At 39.1% G+C, this 16,707-nt stretch overlaps 1 protein-coding gene across 1 annotated transcript in view; it reads left to right on the top strand.

Annotated features, from left to right (window-relative positions):
- The first annotated feature begins 635 nt into the window (after positions 1-635).
- The window catches only part of ZMYM2 (zinc finger MYM-type containing 2), a 98,430-nt gene continuing 82,358 nt past the window's right edge, over positions 636-16,707 (top strand). The window contains exon 1 of the mRNA XM_053903881.1: positions 636-1,173. Within this exon, the coding sequence (XP_053759856.1) occupies positions 1,040-1,173 (134 nt within the window). The 5' untranslated portion in view covers positions 636-1,039. The remainder of the gene's footprint in view (positions 1,174-16,707) is intronic.

Below are 16,707 nucleotides of genomic sequence, written 5' to 3'. Positions count from 1 at the left end.
GCCCAGGTCCGCCGATAGTGGGGGTGGCTGGGAGCAGCGCAGCCTCGGGAGGAGGAGGCGGAGGCGGAGGCGACTGGGGAGGCGGAGATGGGTGAGGGCAGCCTCCGGAGCCTCCCACCGACCCGGGATTAATACCCCGCGGCGCGGCCGCCGTCGCCGCTGCCGCGTCGGGGCCTCGGGGTCTCCTCCGGGCTCCGCTCATGTCACAGGCGTCTTCGCGTGCGGCCCGAAGGGCTGCGAGAGTGAGGGCGAGGCCGGGAGGGCTGGGTGAGGCGGACGCCAGAGGCGGGGGTCGCTCGGGGGGCGGGGGTCGTCCGGGCCGGGGCGGTGGGAGGTCGCGGGGTATTTTTCCCTTTCTTTCTTGCGGGGGGGGGGGGGGCGGAGGAGGTAGAAAGGTGGGGGGAGGGGCGCCTCAGTTCGTTCTCCCGCTCTCGGGGCTGCGCTCCCACTGTCTCCGCGGCAGCCCGAGGTCCCCAAGTTTTTCGGGGCGAGGGTGCTGCCTCTTCCCCCACCGGGTCCCCTCCGTCGCTCTTCTCTTCCCTGGGCTGCGCTGCGCGGCTCTCGCTCTTCACGTATTGTTTGGCTGGGTCTCTAATGGCGGACGGGGAGGCAGCGCTGCCGGTCGCCGACTGCAGGGGGGGGGGGGGGGCAAGTCTCGGGCCCAGGGCAACTGCTTGGGGCAAATGTGGGAGATAGCAGCCCGGCGGTGACGTGAGCCGCCCCTTACCTCCGAATCGGTGCCCCGAGTGGCGGGGATGACGCTGGGTGGGCAAATTTAGGAGGGAGTGCAATTCCCTTGCTGGCGTCGAGGCAACGTTTTCCCTTCCCCCCCCTCCCTTCCCAGTAGCAGGCTTGGTGCCCTCCAGCCTCCTCCCTCCGGATTTTGCCTTTCACGTGGGCTTTGGTCCCAAATATATGTTTTGCGCCGTTTTGCTCCACTTTACGTAGGAGGGGATTGTTGGTCGCGGGCTGTGGAGCAATAATAGAGGGGCCAAACCTCCTTGACCTCTTACTCCCTTCTCGGCCTCCTCTTGGTGGAATGGGCTTTGGTTCTCCCACCTGGTTAGATGTTCCTGATCCATTTGCCATTTTTGCTTTTACCCCCAGGACCAGGAATCGCCTTCAACCCCAGCTGGTGCATCTTTGGCAGAAAGTGAGGAGAACACCCCCATTGTGAGTCCTTCGCCTCTAATTTGTTGCTCTTAGAGGACGTGGTTGGGTTGTAGGGGTTTAGCCAAGGGACTTGTCTATCCCCGTTGTTTTGAGGGGGAGGAGCCTTTCCTTGGGTGGCAGCTGCCCCCGGGGTGAAGCCTGGGTAATGGCTGGTGAGGCAGCTGGGAGTGGGCGCTGCTGTTTCCACCGCTGCAGACATCTCTCCTGCTGCTGCAATACCAACCTCAGCAACCAGACGACGGGCTCCTGCAGCTGCTCACGTTACCCGGGAGGAGGGGTGGTGCAAAGGAGGGCATATTTCTGGTGCCCTCTAGAGTTCCAAAGTGGGAATTGAAGTTACTCGTTGGAAATGCTGTGCATGCAACCATCTTTAACACTTTTTCTCCCTTTACAATGGATGATTGATTGTAGGCATTGGAGAAAATAGGCCCACTGAACTTTTTGTTTGTGTCTAATCTGAAAGACGGATTTCGACTCTTAGGGCTCGTGAGTTGATGGACGGCGCGAAGTCCGCTCTTCTAGTGTTCTAGCTCATCCAGGTGGTTGACCAACCAGTATGCTGATGACACTGGTCCACTGCTCCAGTTAAATCTCCCCCCGCCCCGTCTTCGGTGTTGATTGGTCTTCACTGGAGCCATTCTTGGATGTGTCACCTGAGTTATTGTTTAATGCTTGTAATCTGTTGGTTTTAAGGAAGCGGTCTTGTAATATGCTAGGTAGTGGAATAAACATAACTTGTCAGTTGAAATCAGTTACAAAATATCAATGAAGCCAGCACTCTGGACACATTGTATTTCCTGAGCTCTGGTCACATTGTATCTCATGGACAGTTGATATTGTAACTTGTAGATTTCTGTCAGAGGTGACAGAAATACAGTAGCTTATGCTTAGATATTAAGTCCCTAATGGTTCAAAAGATAGCTAATTGAAGACGAATATTTGCCGAATACTGATTGCGAATGATAACGCGAGGATGTTAATGTATATTTTAATACACAACATTCTAGACACACTGCAGGGCCCTTTCATGTATTATTTCCTTTAATCTTAGCAGTTATCCTGCGGAGTAATGAAAATAGCACATATTGACCCCTTAGTATATGGCAGTATAATTCTGAGTTTTAAAAAAATGTTTCTTATGATAACTTAAATTTGTGAGTGAGGATAGTATGCTGAACCTTTGTGTACCTGTTATTTATATTCCATAATTATCAACACATATCCAAACTGATTTCTAATATGCATTTAATAATTTAATCCTCACAAAATGAGGTCCTCTCTGATAGTGTGACACTGTGACAGATCAGTGATATAAGTAGTTTATATTCCTAATTTGTAGAGGAGGAAAGAGAGGATGCCCAGGTAGAAGTAGTATTAGTATAAAACAGGCAGTTTGATTACAGTGCCCAAGTTTAGCTCCTATGCTGTCCTGTTTCAAAGTACTTAATATTCTTGTTTTACACATTTAGAAATTGAAACACTGGAAGAGCCAAGGTTAGAATTCTCTCAGCTTCTGTTCTTTTCCTAGAGAAGAGTGTGTAAACAAATAGCAAATGTTTGAATCTTACTATCTTTTTAAAAAGTTCTAGAACTGCAGTTGTCGATTAGATTATTTTACTGTCTTATTTAAAAACTGTTTTTGAATCAGAAGTAATATGTTCCCTTTTTTCAGTATGTCTGTATACATTTTAGGGTCTATAATTGTTTCCTAAATACTGCAACTTGAATGAGTATAACTTGTCTCACGAGTTTAAAGCTCTTTTCAGGTATTAGATCATTCAGATAAAATGGATCAAGGATCAGATCTTTCACACAAATGGGCAAAGCTTATATTATCGACACATAGTTTCATGAAAGATTTAACTTTGTCACATTTTTTCCTTTGTTCTCAGCTGTGATGTGGGGAAGGTTGGTAATTGGTTTATATTTAATAGACATTTGGGGAGGAGGACGTAGAAAATGTGTAATCTGGATTATCTGTAATGTCAACACATATATACTAATGAAGGCCGTGGTTCGTTCTGATAATACCAAAATGTTGTCCTTGTTCTGCTTAATGATTGAGCTCAGAATTTAAAATTCCTTTGCTTAAAAGACACCAACTAATGGTGCTTTAATGTGCCAGATAGTAAGATGAAGATAACATGATTTTTAATTGACCTTGGCTAAATAAGTTCTTTATTATACTTACTGTCAGACACTTAATGTGAGTTCGGTGCTTTTATGTGTACTTATGAAGTGTTTTGGCAGTTAAAAATACGTTGCATATTTATGGCATCTTTCTTCAGAGCATCCTTAACAGTATGTATTCCCATCTCCTGCCTGCCCTTTTAAACACTTGGAAGAAAGATACAGGGTGGTTTCTACTTTTCCCTGTTATATATATAATCTCATGGGCCGGACCTTTGTATCTCATGTGGTGGGACAACCCCGTTTCACTCAGATATCACACAGGTGCTGACATGAATGTTTCCGACTTTTGCGTGATACGGAGCTTAATGTACCATCTTTGTATAACAGTGTTGTTAAAGAGTCTTCTATTTTGCCCTTGTTTGAGGTACATAAGTGCATACTCTTAATACATTTGAGACAAAGTCTGAAAATCAGATGGTATGGTAAATTACTGTGATGGAAAGAATATATATGAAATCCTGGAACACTCTTCGTTGTCAAAAGGTGTATAATCGGAAATTTTATATTTTTTGTTTTCTAGGCGTTAATATCTCTGTCTATCCCCTTAGCAGTGTTACTAATGTACATATTATTATGTTGAATAATATTTATTTTAAGAAGACTGGCATATTCAGTTTGCCTGTATTTTTTAGGTGAGCACAGTGGATTCTCAGATAGTATTTTGTGAGGGACATTTTAAATTAGGAAACAAGCATAGAGATTACTTTGTCTCTGCATTTCCCATTTTTTAATTTCAGTTTGTTAATTTTCTCCTGTTCCTGTGAGATCATAGAATTGGGATTAAAAAAAATTTTTTTTTAATGTTTATTTGTTTGTGAGAGAGAGAGTGCCAGTGGGGCAGGGACACAGAATTTGAAGCAGGCTCCGAGTTGTCAGTGCAGAACCTGACAACGGGCTGGAACTCAAAAACCGCGAGATCATGACCTGACCCGAAGTTGGATGCTCAACTGACTGAGCCACCCAGGCGCTCCTGGAATTGGGATTTTAGACTTGAACAGGAGTTTTGAACTATTCAAATCTAAAAGTTCTCATGCGCAACTAATCTGTAAGACCTATAAAGTCTGTGAGAAAAATTGCTGTTGGATAAATTCATGAGTTTGAACTATGGAATTCTGGGTAATAACTGTAGCTTATTTTTTATTTTGGTTTGGCAAGAAAATTGTTTTACATAGTTGCAGTTGCACATTTTTTAAATCTGCAACCTGTTTTTTAAACAATTCACTTTGTAATCTTAGGTTTCTGTTATTAAAATAGAAATGGGAAGGGAATTATGCGGGCCAGCACCATTCACATACTTAGTAATGAGATAAGTTGGTCATCTTAAAATGTCTTAAAATTTGGATCGCAACACATTTTGAGCTTATCTGTTTTATTGCATATTTTAAAATCTATTAATTTTTTGCCTCAGGTTTCATTCAACACTTGTAGCACTCTAGAACTGCAGAAAAAAAATTGTAAACCAATGGAGAAATCTATCGTAGAGTTAAAAATTGATGTGTAGAGAGGTTTGCAAAATCACTTGGTCACATGATTAGTTTGGGATTTGTTAGTTCTATTTTATTTTTAACTTCATAGCAGTACATTGAAAGAAGTAATACAATTGAATAAAAATTCATGGTCTTTAATTTGAAAGAAGGATATGACCATTGGGGTTTTATTGTTACTGATTTGATTAGTGTCTTATAAGTATTGATATTTACTGTTACAAGATATGATTTAAGGGTAAACTTCGGATATTAGGATAAGTAGGTAATGAATATTTCATAGCTCTGATTTAAGAAAAAACTTATGAATATGTGTTTCATTATCCTGTTATCTAGTTTTTGTTTATCCTTCTTGAAGAGTTACATTACTGTTAAAGAATTTTAACCACTCTTATTTTTATTTCTTTAATGTTTTTATTTATTTATTTATTTATTAAAAAAAATTTTTTTTTAACATTTATTTTTGAGACAAAGAGAGACAGAGCATGAACGGGGGAGGGGCAGAGAGAGAGGGAGACACAGAATCTGAAGCAGGCTCCAGGCTCTGAGCCATCAGCCCAGAGCGTGATGCGGGGCTCGAACTCACGACTGCGAGATCGTGACCTGAGCTGAAGTCGGACGCTCAACCGACTGAGCCACCCAGGTGCCCCTTATTTATTTTTGAGAGAGCATGAGCTGGAGAGAGAGAGAGGGAGACACAGAATCTGAAGCAGGCTCCAGGCTCTGAGCTGTCAGCACAGAGTCTGATGCGGGGCTTGAGCTTGTGAACCAGCAAGATCGTGACCTGGGCCAAAGTTGGGCGGTCAACCCAGGGTGCCACTAACCACTCCTTTAGTGTCAATAGACTGCCAAGGGTCAGGTTTCTCTTCTCCAGAGGGTTCTAGATTTTTTTTCCTCTGGTGTTCTTAGTGAATTCAAAGATCAAATTTGTTACGTGAATTTAAAATTTAAAGGTTAAGGGATGCCTAGGTGGCTCAGTTGGTTAAGTGTCTGACTTTACCTCAGGTCATGATCTCGCAGTTTGTGAGTTTGAACCCCGCGTCGGGCTGTGTGCTCACAGCTCAGAGTCTCGAGCCTGCCTGGAATTCTGTGTCTCCCTCTCTCTTTGCCCCTTCCCCACTCACGCCCTGTCTGTCTCTCTCTCTCTCCTTCAAAAATAAACATTAAAAATTTTTTTTAATTAAAATGTTAAAAAATATACCTAAACTAATAAAATGTTATATGTCAATTTGATCTTAAGTTTTAAAAGGTTTTACAACATTTTATTCTTAAATTATTAAATATTTTAGTATGATTCTGATATTTAAAATTAATATTAAATTGTAATTTAAGATAATTGTAATTTCCTAGGAGTAGAATTGTTGCAACCTCATTAGAATAATTGAGAATGATATTATAATTCTTAGAGTAAACTTCTTTTTAACTGTACATTTAGGTTGGATTAAAAAATACTTAAATGGCTATTTTAAGTAAGATTGTGGTGCTTACTTGAGATAGAAGAAAGTTCCCAAAATGTGACAGAATGAGACAAATTCTTCAGTTTTTTTACTTTGTGGCCGTGCCATGTGTATATTACTTTTGCTGTAGTCACCTAGGTAGAGCTGTTGTCTGGATTTAGTGTTACAAGAATTTGGAACTGATATTACGGTTCTGAAACCAAAAGACATTACAGTTTGAGACTTATTTTTTGTAATACTATAGCAATTTTATAATTTATTTCTAAGAAGCATGTCTTTTGACTAAGAAGAGGGATGTTTCTTGGATTATTGAGTTCGCTGGACCAGACTGAATATAGTTTAGGGTAATCAGAAATCACTTATTAAAAAAAATGTGTGTTATAACATTTACTATATATCAACTAATTGTAAAAAATGTGTTAAGAGTTGGCCAGCCCTCTCTTTGCCTCAGTGCTTGGAAGAGCATTTCATTTAGACTTCTAATGCTATATTCTAGGACTTTAATTTGGAATTTGTAAGCTTTTGGTTAGGCCAGTGATGATCAGATTAGTTAATTGTGTTTCCAGTTCTATAGCATTAAAGAAATGTTAGAGTAGAAGTAAAAATTCAGTCTAAATAAAATTTTAAGGGGTACCTGGGTGGCTCAGTCAGTTAAGCATCTGATTCTTGGTTTTGGTTCAGGTCATGATCTCATGGTTTGTGGGATCCAACCCTGCGTCAGGCTGTGCACTGGCAGCACTGAGCCTGCTTGGGATTTCTCTCTCTCTCTATTTCTGTCCCTCCCTGGACTTGTTCTCTCCCTCTCTCTCTCTCTCTGTCTCTCAAAATAAACATTAAAAAATGAAATTTTTATTTTATCCTTTTGTTTTAGATCTCTTTGTATTATGTGTCGTCATATTTTACCTATCTATCTGTCTATCTATCTATTTATCTATCGAGAAGAGAGGCAGGGAGAGGGAGAATCCCTAGCAGGCTCCGCACTGTCACCTTGGAGCCTGGCGTGGGGCTTGAACTCATGAACCGAGCTGAAACCAAGAGTCGGACACTTAACTGACTGAGCCAGCAGGGGCCCCTTTATTGTTATATTTTAATTATTTCAGTTTATTTTAATTAATTCTGGCCCTCACATGGTATCTAAATTCTTACATGTTCATGGTTCTGTTTCTAAAGTAATGAAAATTTTGTTTTTGTTTCAATTTTATAAAATCATTACTATAAAATTAATCTAGTTTTAACTTTACAACTTTAATTATTTTGCATATTGTCTCACTTTGTGTTTTTATTTTTGTTTGAGTCTCTTAATATTGTATAGTTCTGGTTCTTAAGTTTTAACTCTTGCCTAGGAAGTCATTTCATTCCAGTTTTGTGTTGCATATCAAAGAGAAGCTTCTGTTTAAGTTAGTCTTTGTCTTTCATGACCCTGACTCCTGACTTCTATGATGCCTTATTTTCTTCATTTGTATATCACATTTTCCATCCTTATGTCCTTGCCCAGCTGTTTTCATCCTATCTTTCTCCTGGATTTAAGTGTCCATTTCTCTTCTTCATTTCTAACTCCTTTTGCATTTAGAAAAAAAATACCACATAGTCTGTGTACTTTTTTTGCTGTACTTGTATGAGGCATATCCAAATTTTAGTAAACTTTTGAATTTGCTGAGATCGTGGAATGTGGGTGTGGTTCTAGTGGTATGTTGGGGCCTCACATGGAAGGGGAACTAGTGGGACTTAATTTTAGAGTTTTTTCTGCCTAAAATTTTTATTTTTGTTACTTGATGTTGCTAGGGGATTTGCAGTGTGACGTGAGTTTGAAGACGAGAGATTTGGGTTCAAATCTACCCTTATGAGGGAATTTTTGGGGTGATGAAAGTTTTCTTAAACTAGATCGTGTTGATGACTGCATAAGTATATAAATTTACTAAAAATTTTCACTAAAATGAATAAATTTTTATCACATGCAAATTATGCCCTGATGAGACTGTTAAAACCAATTTGCTCTACCATTTATTTACTAGTTTGTGATCTCTGGTAAGTTATTTAACCTATGAGCCTTGGTTTACCCATTTGATAAATGTGTATGATGATGCCTGCTTTTTTGTGATTGTTATGTGATAAGAATTAAAAATAATACAGAGTATATGACTGGCCAATAGATGTGCAGTTAACAGCAGCTAAGATCTATAATCTGTTTGAATGGATCAAATATCATGAGTTTCTTGCCAGTAGACTCCCTGAATTGAATGCTCATCTGATAGAAGGAATTCTCTTTATCTTCACTGACTTCTCTCTGCCTGCTCCTTTGTTGGTCTATAAGAATGCTAAAGTGCTCTATCCTTCAGAATCTCTACAGAATCTTTTGCACATCTTCTGCTTCATTTTCCCATACTTTTCAGAAGAAATTTCACTGATTTCACTCACAACACTATACATATTTTTTGAGGTCACTGGTGATTTAATAGTCAAATCCTTAAGTGCTTCATTTTTGTCTTAATTCTGTAGCATTTGGAATTAAATACTCCTTGAAACTCTTGATTTCTGGGTCTGTGAAGTAACACGGTTTTGTATTTCTGACCGTCTCCTTCACCTACCCTCGTTAGACTCTCAAATGTTGAGACCTTTAAGTGTTCTTTTATTCTAAGGCACTCCACTCTCTCTAGTTTTGTTTTGTGTGTTGACCATAGTCCGTTTTGTTAGATAATAGGGATTTATATATACAAAGCAACTTTCATTCTGTTCCTTATTCCAGTCTACAACCAGATTAATTTTTTCTAAAACCCGGTCTGATCACATCTCTTAGTTTGTAAAAACTTCAGTGATTCTTGTTGGCATGTGAAACAAAATAGGAACTAAGCTTTAAAACCCTTAAAAAGAAAGCAATTAGGAAATGTCATATGTGATTTTTAGGTAGGTTCTCAGTGTTCATTTTGAGGAGACAGTCATGTAAATGAATGAATATAAACGATGCATAATAGAAAATATACAGACATGAATAGTTACATGCATGTCAGAAAGGACAGTTCTTTCCTTATTTATTTTTATTTTATTTTAGAGAGGGAGGGAGCATGAGCAGGAAGAGGGGCAGAGGGAGGGAGAGAGAATACCAAGAAGGCTCCATGCTCAGAGGGGAGCCTGACTCTAGGCTCGATCCTACGAATCTGGGATCATGACCTGAGCCAAAATCAAGAGTTGGTCGCTCAACTGGCCGAGCTACCCAGGCGCCCCAGAAAGGAGTTTTTAATACTTTGGTTATAAAAATAAAACATGCCCTAGTGGTGCCCGGGTGGCTCAGTTGGCTAAGTGTCCAACTTCGGCTCAAGTCATGATCTCATGGTGCATGAGTTCAAGCCCCACATCGGTCCCTGTGCTGAGAGCTCAGAGCCTGGAGCCTGCTTCGGATTCTGTCTCTGTCTCTGCTCCTCCCCTCCTCATGCTCTGTCTCTCTGTCTCAAAAATAAATAAACCTTAAAAATAAATAAAAACAATAAATAAAACGTGCCCTTAAGTACGAAAATCTTCAAGTACTAAAAAAATGTGGTGGAGAAAATGGAAGTTCCTCCTAATCCCATTTTATAGGAGATGTTTCTGTTTTTAAATGTATTCCTATAATTGTTTTCCCTGTTCAGCATACTAATATTTCGCATGTATACTATTATCAGTAATTGACATTTTCTACACAAGTCTGACATTCTTGTAATTCCTTCCCTATCCTTAGGTTGCAAAAGTCCTCAGTTGATTAATGTTTGAATTCTAGTGGTCTGTATATTAGAATGGTTCATGAGTCTCAGTTCTTTGTGATTAAGGGATGGTGTATAATGAAAGGTATGTGGACTTAGTCACAAACCCTGGTTTTGTACCTAACAGTACAGTATACCATAGGAAAGCTACCTGATTACACAAAACAGCTTACTCATCTGCCAAATGGGGTAATAATAATATATTTAAGATATCTATTATGAGGTATATTTTAAGGTAGTTGTAATGAGTATGGTACCAAGTATGTCTTTTAAAATTGGTAGTTGTTATATTAGGTGTGTGATAAAATTCAGAGACAAAAAAGTAGAACTCAAGTCATGAAGGGGCTGAAGAAAAGGGATAAACTGAAATAAGACTGCCTCTGCTTCAGAGTTTCACCTATTTATTAGACAGTTTAAAAAACAAAAAACTGTGGCCGTTGGGTGGTCAGTCAGTTGAGCGTCTCACTTTGGCTCAGGTCATGGTCTCGTGGTTCGTGAGTTCAGTCCCCACGTTGGGCTCACTGGTGTCAGCCTGTCAGTGCAGAGCCTGCTTCGGATCCTCTGTTCCTGTCTGCCCCTTCCCTGCTTGCGCTCGCCCAAAAAGAAATATTTTTTAAAAAGTAAAAAAAAAAAACCCAACTACATTGAATTGTAAACGATAGGTAGGATTGTACATTTACTTTCCATAATTTGTCTACCAAGGAGAAGAAGACACAGATTTTCTTTGGTATACTCCATGTTCTTTTTGTATTCCTTTCATTTTAAGAGCAATCAGTGAATCTCTGAGGAACATATCTCTAGGAAAGAATTCTAGTAATAAATTGAGTCTTAAAAAACACAGGGAATAGGTTTTTATTTAGTAGTAATCTGTATTGGAAAAGTAGACTCAGTACCTGAAGCTTTTTTGAATCTGTGGTTTCATTTGCTTATTGATGCAGTTATTATTGTGTCTTTAGGTTAGATGAGTCAGTCTTTTTTTTTTTTTTTTTTAAAGTAGGCTCCATGCCCAGCATGGAGCCCAATGTGGAGCCCAACGTGGGGCTTGAACTCACTACCCTGAGATCAAGAGCTGAGCTGATACTAAGAGTTGGATGTTCAACCAACTGAACTACCCAGGCGCCCCCCCGCCCCCCCCCATTTATTTATTTACTTTTTTTAGTAAGATGGGTCTTGATCATGGGACTTTTGAATTCAGGTAAAGAAGATATATTCTTTTTAAAGCCATTTACTCAATAGTGTTAAAAAACATTGGGAAACAAAGTGATTACACTAGATCATAGATTAGGAATACCAAGTGTTTTAAGAATAAATGAATGTTTGTTTCCAAATTAACATATGTAGTTGAAGTTTACTTGTGTTGTTGTAGATTTTAAATTATGTTTGGAGAAGGAAGTGCGGGCTTATTTAGCTTCTTTGGTTAAGGGTTAAAGAAGCTAGTGTAGGATAACCTTTTATTAGGGTCTAAGATTAACCATGTTACCAATTATGTATGTTGAGTATGGAAGTAGTAAAAAGTCATAACCAAAGATATGGGGCAGATTTCAGTTTTTCATCTTTTGAGGACTTTATTTTAATTTCCTATTCTATAATGGGTAAACTGAAGCTCAAGGGTGAAATGATTGTGCTTTGGACAACAGGAAGGGAGGGGGAGATAGAGTTAGAATTCACTTGTGGGGAGGTAATAGTGGGATAGCAGAAAAACAAAACAAAGAACAACCCAGAAAAGTTATTTGTTACCTCCCTTTATTAGAGAAAAATAGTAAATTTTGGCCAGACATTACGTTAAGTACGGAGGATGCAATAATAGACAATAAGGACATAGGTCTTTGCCCTCATGGAACATACAGTATAATGGGGGATACAGATGACAAAGTAAACTAAATTACAGGGGCCCTTGGGTGGCTCAGTCGGTTGAGCGTCCGATTCTTCATTTTGGCTCAGGTCATGATCTCATGGTTTGTGAGTTTGAGCGTTGGTTCCAGGCTGTGTGCTGACAGTGCAGAGCCTGCTTCGAATTCTCTCTCTCTCACTCTCTCTCTGCCCCTCCACACTTGTGTCTCTCTCTAAATAAACTTTAAAAATCGAAAAAAAGCCCATAAAATTACAAATTGGATAACTATAGCCGAGGAAATGTGTGTGATAATATAAGGGAGAACTTACTTAGACCAGGGATGATGGGTTAATTAAATGTTTGACAGAGAAAGATCTTGGGAGAGTGACATTTACCTTTATTTTTTTAAGTTTTTATATAAATTCCAGTTAGTTAACATACAGTGTAATATTAGTTTCAGGTGTATAATACAGTGATTCAACACTTCCATACATCACCCAGTGCTCATCACAACAGGTGCCCTCCTTCGTACACCATCACCTGTTTCACCCCTCCCCTCCCCCATCCACCTCCCTTCTGGTAACCATCAGTTTGTTCTCTGTAGTTAAGAGTCTGTTACTCGGTTTGTCTCTTTTCTTCCTTTTGTTCATTTTTGTTTTTTGAATTCCACATATGAGTGAAATCATACGGTGTTTGTCTTTCTCTGACTGACTGATTTTCCTCAGCACAATACTCTAGATTTCATTCTTTTTTATGGCTGAGCAGTACTCTACCGTGTGTGTGTGTGTGTGTGTGTGTGTGTGTGTGTGTGTGTACCACAACTTCTTTATCCATTTGTCGTGGACACTTGGACTGTTTCCATAATTTGGCTGTTGTAGATAATGCTGCTGTAAACATTGGGGTGCATGTATGCTTTTGAATTAGTATTTTTGTATTTTTTGGGTAAATACCTAGTGTGATTGCTGGATGAAAGTTTCAACTTTTTGAGGAACCTCCATACTGATTTTCAGAGTGGCTGCACCAATTTGCATTCCCCCCAGCAGTGCAAGAGTCTTGCCCTTTCTCCACATCCTTGCCAACACCTGCTGTTCCTTGCGTTGTTGACCTGAGCCATTCTGACAGGTGTGAGGTGACATCTCATTGTAGTTTTGTTTTGCATTTCCCTGGTAAGCGACGTTGAGCGTCTTTTTACATGTCTGTTGCCATCTGTGTGTCTTCTTTGGAGAAATGGCCTCTCATGTCTTCTGCCCATTTTTTAATTGGGTTATTCATTTTTTTGGGTGTTGAGTTTTATAAGGTATTTATTTAAACACTTTTAAATGTTTTTATTTATTTTTAAGAGAGAGACAGTGTGCGAGCAGGGGAGGGGCATAGAGACAGGGAGACACAGAATCTGAAGGAGGCTCCAGGCTCCGTGCTGTTAGCACAGAGCCCCACGCGGGGCTTGAACCCACGAACTGTGAGATCATGACCTGAGCCGAAGTTGGACGCCCAACTGAGCCACCCAGGTGCCCCTAGTTTTATAAGTTATTTATATATTTTGGATACTGACCCTTTCAGATAGGTCGTTTGCACATACCTTCTCCCATTCCATAGGTTACCTTTTAGTTTTGTTGTTTCCTTTGCTATTGAGAAGCTTTTTATTTTGATGTAGCCCCAGTAGTTTGTTTTATTTATTTATTTTTTAAGTAAGATCAAGGCCCAATGTGGGGCTTGAGTTATGACCCCGAGATCAAGAGTTGTATGCTTTACCAGCTGATCCAACTAGGTGCCCCTCAGTAGTTTTTTGATTTTGTTTCCCTTGCCTCAGGATATGAGGGAGTGACATTTAAACAGTGCCTGGAAAGATGTTCAGGAAAGATTGTTTCAGACAGAGGAAGATTGTGTGCATAGGGTCCCTTGAGCCAAGGGGATCTTGGGCTCTTCCATGAACTAAATGAAAGCTTAGTTTAGCAGAACCTTAGTGATCGAAATGGGGAAGAGCAGTGCTGAAATTGAGCCTAGCAGGTAGGCAGGGATCAATCAGGCAGGAATCGGGGCACCTGGGTGGCTCAGTCGGTTAAGCCTCCGACCTTGGCTCAGGTCAAGATCTCAGGGTTCGCGGGTTTGAGCCCTGCGTCTGGCTCTGTGCTGACAGCTCAGAGCCTGGAGACTGCTTCGGATTCTGTCTCCCTCTCTGCTCCTCCCTGGCTCACACTCTGTCTCTGTCTCTTTCTCTCTTTCTGTCTCTCTCTCTCTCAAAAATAAACATTTTTTAAAAAGTTAAAAAAAAGTTAAGAATGTTACAGGTCAAGGGGAAAATCTTAGGTTGTCTCCCTAGTATACTGGAAAGTCACGTAAGAAGTAATTGGCATTGTCTGATTTAATTTTTAAAAGGATCTTTGGGTATTCTGGGGAATATGGTAGATAATGTCAGTAATCCAGCATCAAAATGATGGTGAATTTTTAGGATTAGAGGGATATATCAGAAGAGACGGATTAAAGTGGACAGTTTCTTGAAATGAAAAAAACCAAAAACTAGAATTTAAGTAAAAATTTGAAAAGAAAAAAAATGGACATTTTCAATATTTATTTTGGAAGTAGGATTGGATTTGGGGATGACATGACTGGAAGTGAAGAAAAAAGAAATAGAGAATGACCTCCAGATTTCTGGTATGAATAGCCAGACATAGCTGGCAACGACTGGAGGAGTTGCGGCTACAAGAGTGAGAAAGCGAGTTAAAAGAACTCGATGTAGGAAGCAGACAGTTTCGGGTTTTGAAACCTCTTGATTGAGATAAATTAAGGAGACTAGGGTATTGGTAATATTTAAAATCAAGGGAAGGGATGAAATCCCCACAGAAAGTTAAAATTACTTGAAAGTACTTTGCAGTTAAATTGTGGTCCTATGGGAAAGAAATGATTCCATATGCCTAGAAATTCTGTGCCCTAGAGATAACCTGAATGAGTTAATTGATTATTCATTTATTAGATCAAAGAGATTTTTGTTTAGATTCTGTCATAACTCTTGAGTGGATTTGAGTATATTAATGATTTTCTATCAGTTTCTAAAACCACAGTAGCATCATTTTGAGTAACTGATGAAGAACTGTTAAAAAGAAACTTTTGTGGCTATATTGTAAGCATCATGAGGGTATTAATCTATCTGTTAAATCATCCATCAGTGGTCCCTTGGCCTCTTTCTTCACTTCCTCAGAGATTAGTAGTAGTATTACCAATTTAGTGTTTATTACTCCAGATACTTTTCAGTGCACATACTAACATGTACCCATAAGAATTATAATTTCATGTGTGCATTTGTGTGTGTGCGCGCGCGTGTGTGTGCGTTTTAAAAACGTATACTGTATATATCTTCCTGCTACTTGCTCTTCACTTACTGGTATGTTTTCTATATCTTTGAGTTAGTACATAAGGATCTACTCGTAGCTGTTGTGTGATATTTTCATTTGGTGGATTTAATAACATAGTTTAGACATTCTACTGATGGACATTTAGTTTATTTGCAATTTTTTATAACAGTGCTGCACAGAGTATATGTGTAGTAGTTTCTCTGGGTTCATGTGTGGTTTTGCTGGGGGAATTTCTGATGATAGGTGTGAAAATAGGAATTGCTGAGTCAGAGTATATGTTTATGTATTTTAATAGATAATTGCCAAATTGTCTTCCGCTGGACCACTGTATTGACCACATTTCCACTAGTTTCTCCACATTTTTGTGAACACTGGATATTATCGAATAATTAAATTTTTGTCAGTTTAATCTGTGTTCTTTCTAAAGTACAGATGTCAATTCTTTGTTATATCTATTAAAAAATATATGTAAATATAGAATGTATATTTTTTATTTTCTACATTTCTACACCTTCTTGGTTTTTTTTTTTTTTGCTATGTAAACATTTTATAAGGTAATGGGAGAAAATCCATGTTAGTATTGCAAGATAGAATAATTATAATGAATATGCAAGGCTTTTATGAAGGAACTTATAAAATAATACCATAGGACATATAAGATAACCATAATGGAAAGGCATGCATATGTCTGAATGGGAAGGCTTCAATAATGTCAAAACGTTAATTTTTTTGTCTCTAAATTAATCTCTAAATTCAGTGAAACCCTAATCAATTTCAAGTGTATATGGAAATGGTACCAAATTTAAAAGGTAGAAAGGATAAACAGTGAGAAGGAAGACTTTCCTCTTCTCCCAACCCATTGGCACAGTCTCTTCCCTAGAAGCAAACCACTGTTACCATTTTCTTAGATATTTATCTAGAGACAGTATATGCATACGTGTGTGCATATGCTTCTCTGTGTGTGTATGATGTTTGTGTTTATCCATTGTTCTGTACCTGGTTTGCACTTAATTTAAATGAGAAGTTGTTCCGTATTAGTATGTAAGGAGATTTTTAGAGCTGCCTTGTGTCCAGGACTGCAAAATACTGTATTGTCTTCGTCATCATTCAATTTATCAGGCTTTTGAGAGAAATTTAGGGTGTTTCAATCTTTTTACTTTTCAACAAGTATCCTTGATGTTTTGTTTTTAAAAAATGAGATAATGTGTCTGTAGGAAGGATGCTTAGAAGTGGAATTGCTTGGTTAAAAATGTTTTTTTTGAGGTGCCCTCCATAAAAGTTATACCAGTTTATACTGATTTATGGTATGAGGCTCTTCCTGTACTGTTAAGCCTTTATTTTTCTTAAGTTTTTATTTAAATGTTTATTTTGAGAAAGAAAGATTGCATGCACATGTGAGTGGGGGAATGGCAGAAAGAAGGGGGGAGAGAATAGACACCGGGCTTATCCCATGACCATGAGATTACAACCTGAGCTGAAATCAAGAGT

This window comes from Panthera pardus, unplaced genomic scaffold, assembly GCF_024362965.1.
Source record: "Panthera pardus isolate Hobbes unplaced genomic scaffold, ASM2436296v1 HiC_scaffold_1, whole genome shotgun sequence".
NCBI classification, from domain to species: domain Eukaryota; kingdom Metazoa; phylum Chordata; class Mammalia; order Carnivora; family Felidae; genus Panthera; species Panthera pardus.
This window is presented reverse-complemented; position numbering and strand designations above follow the sequence as displayed.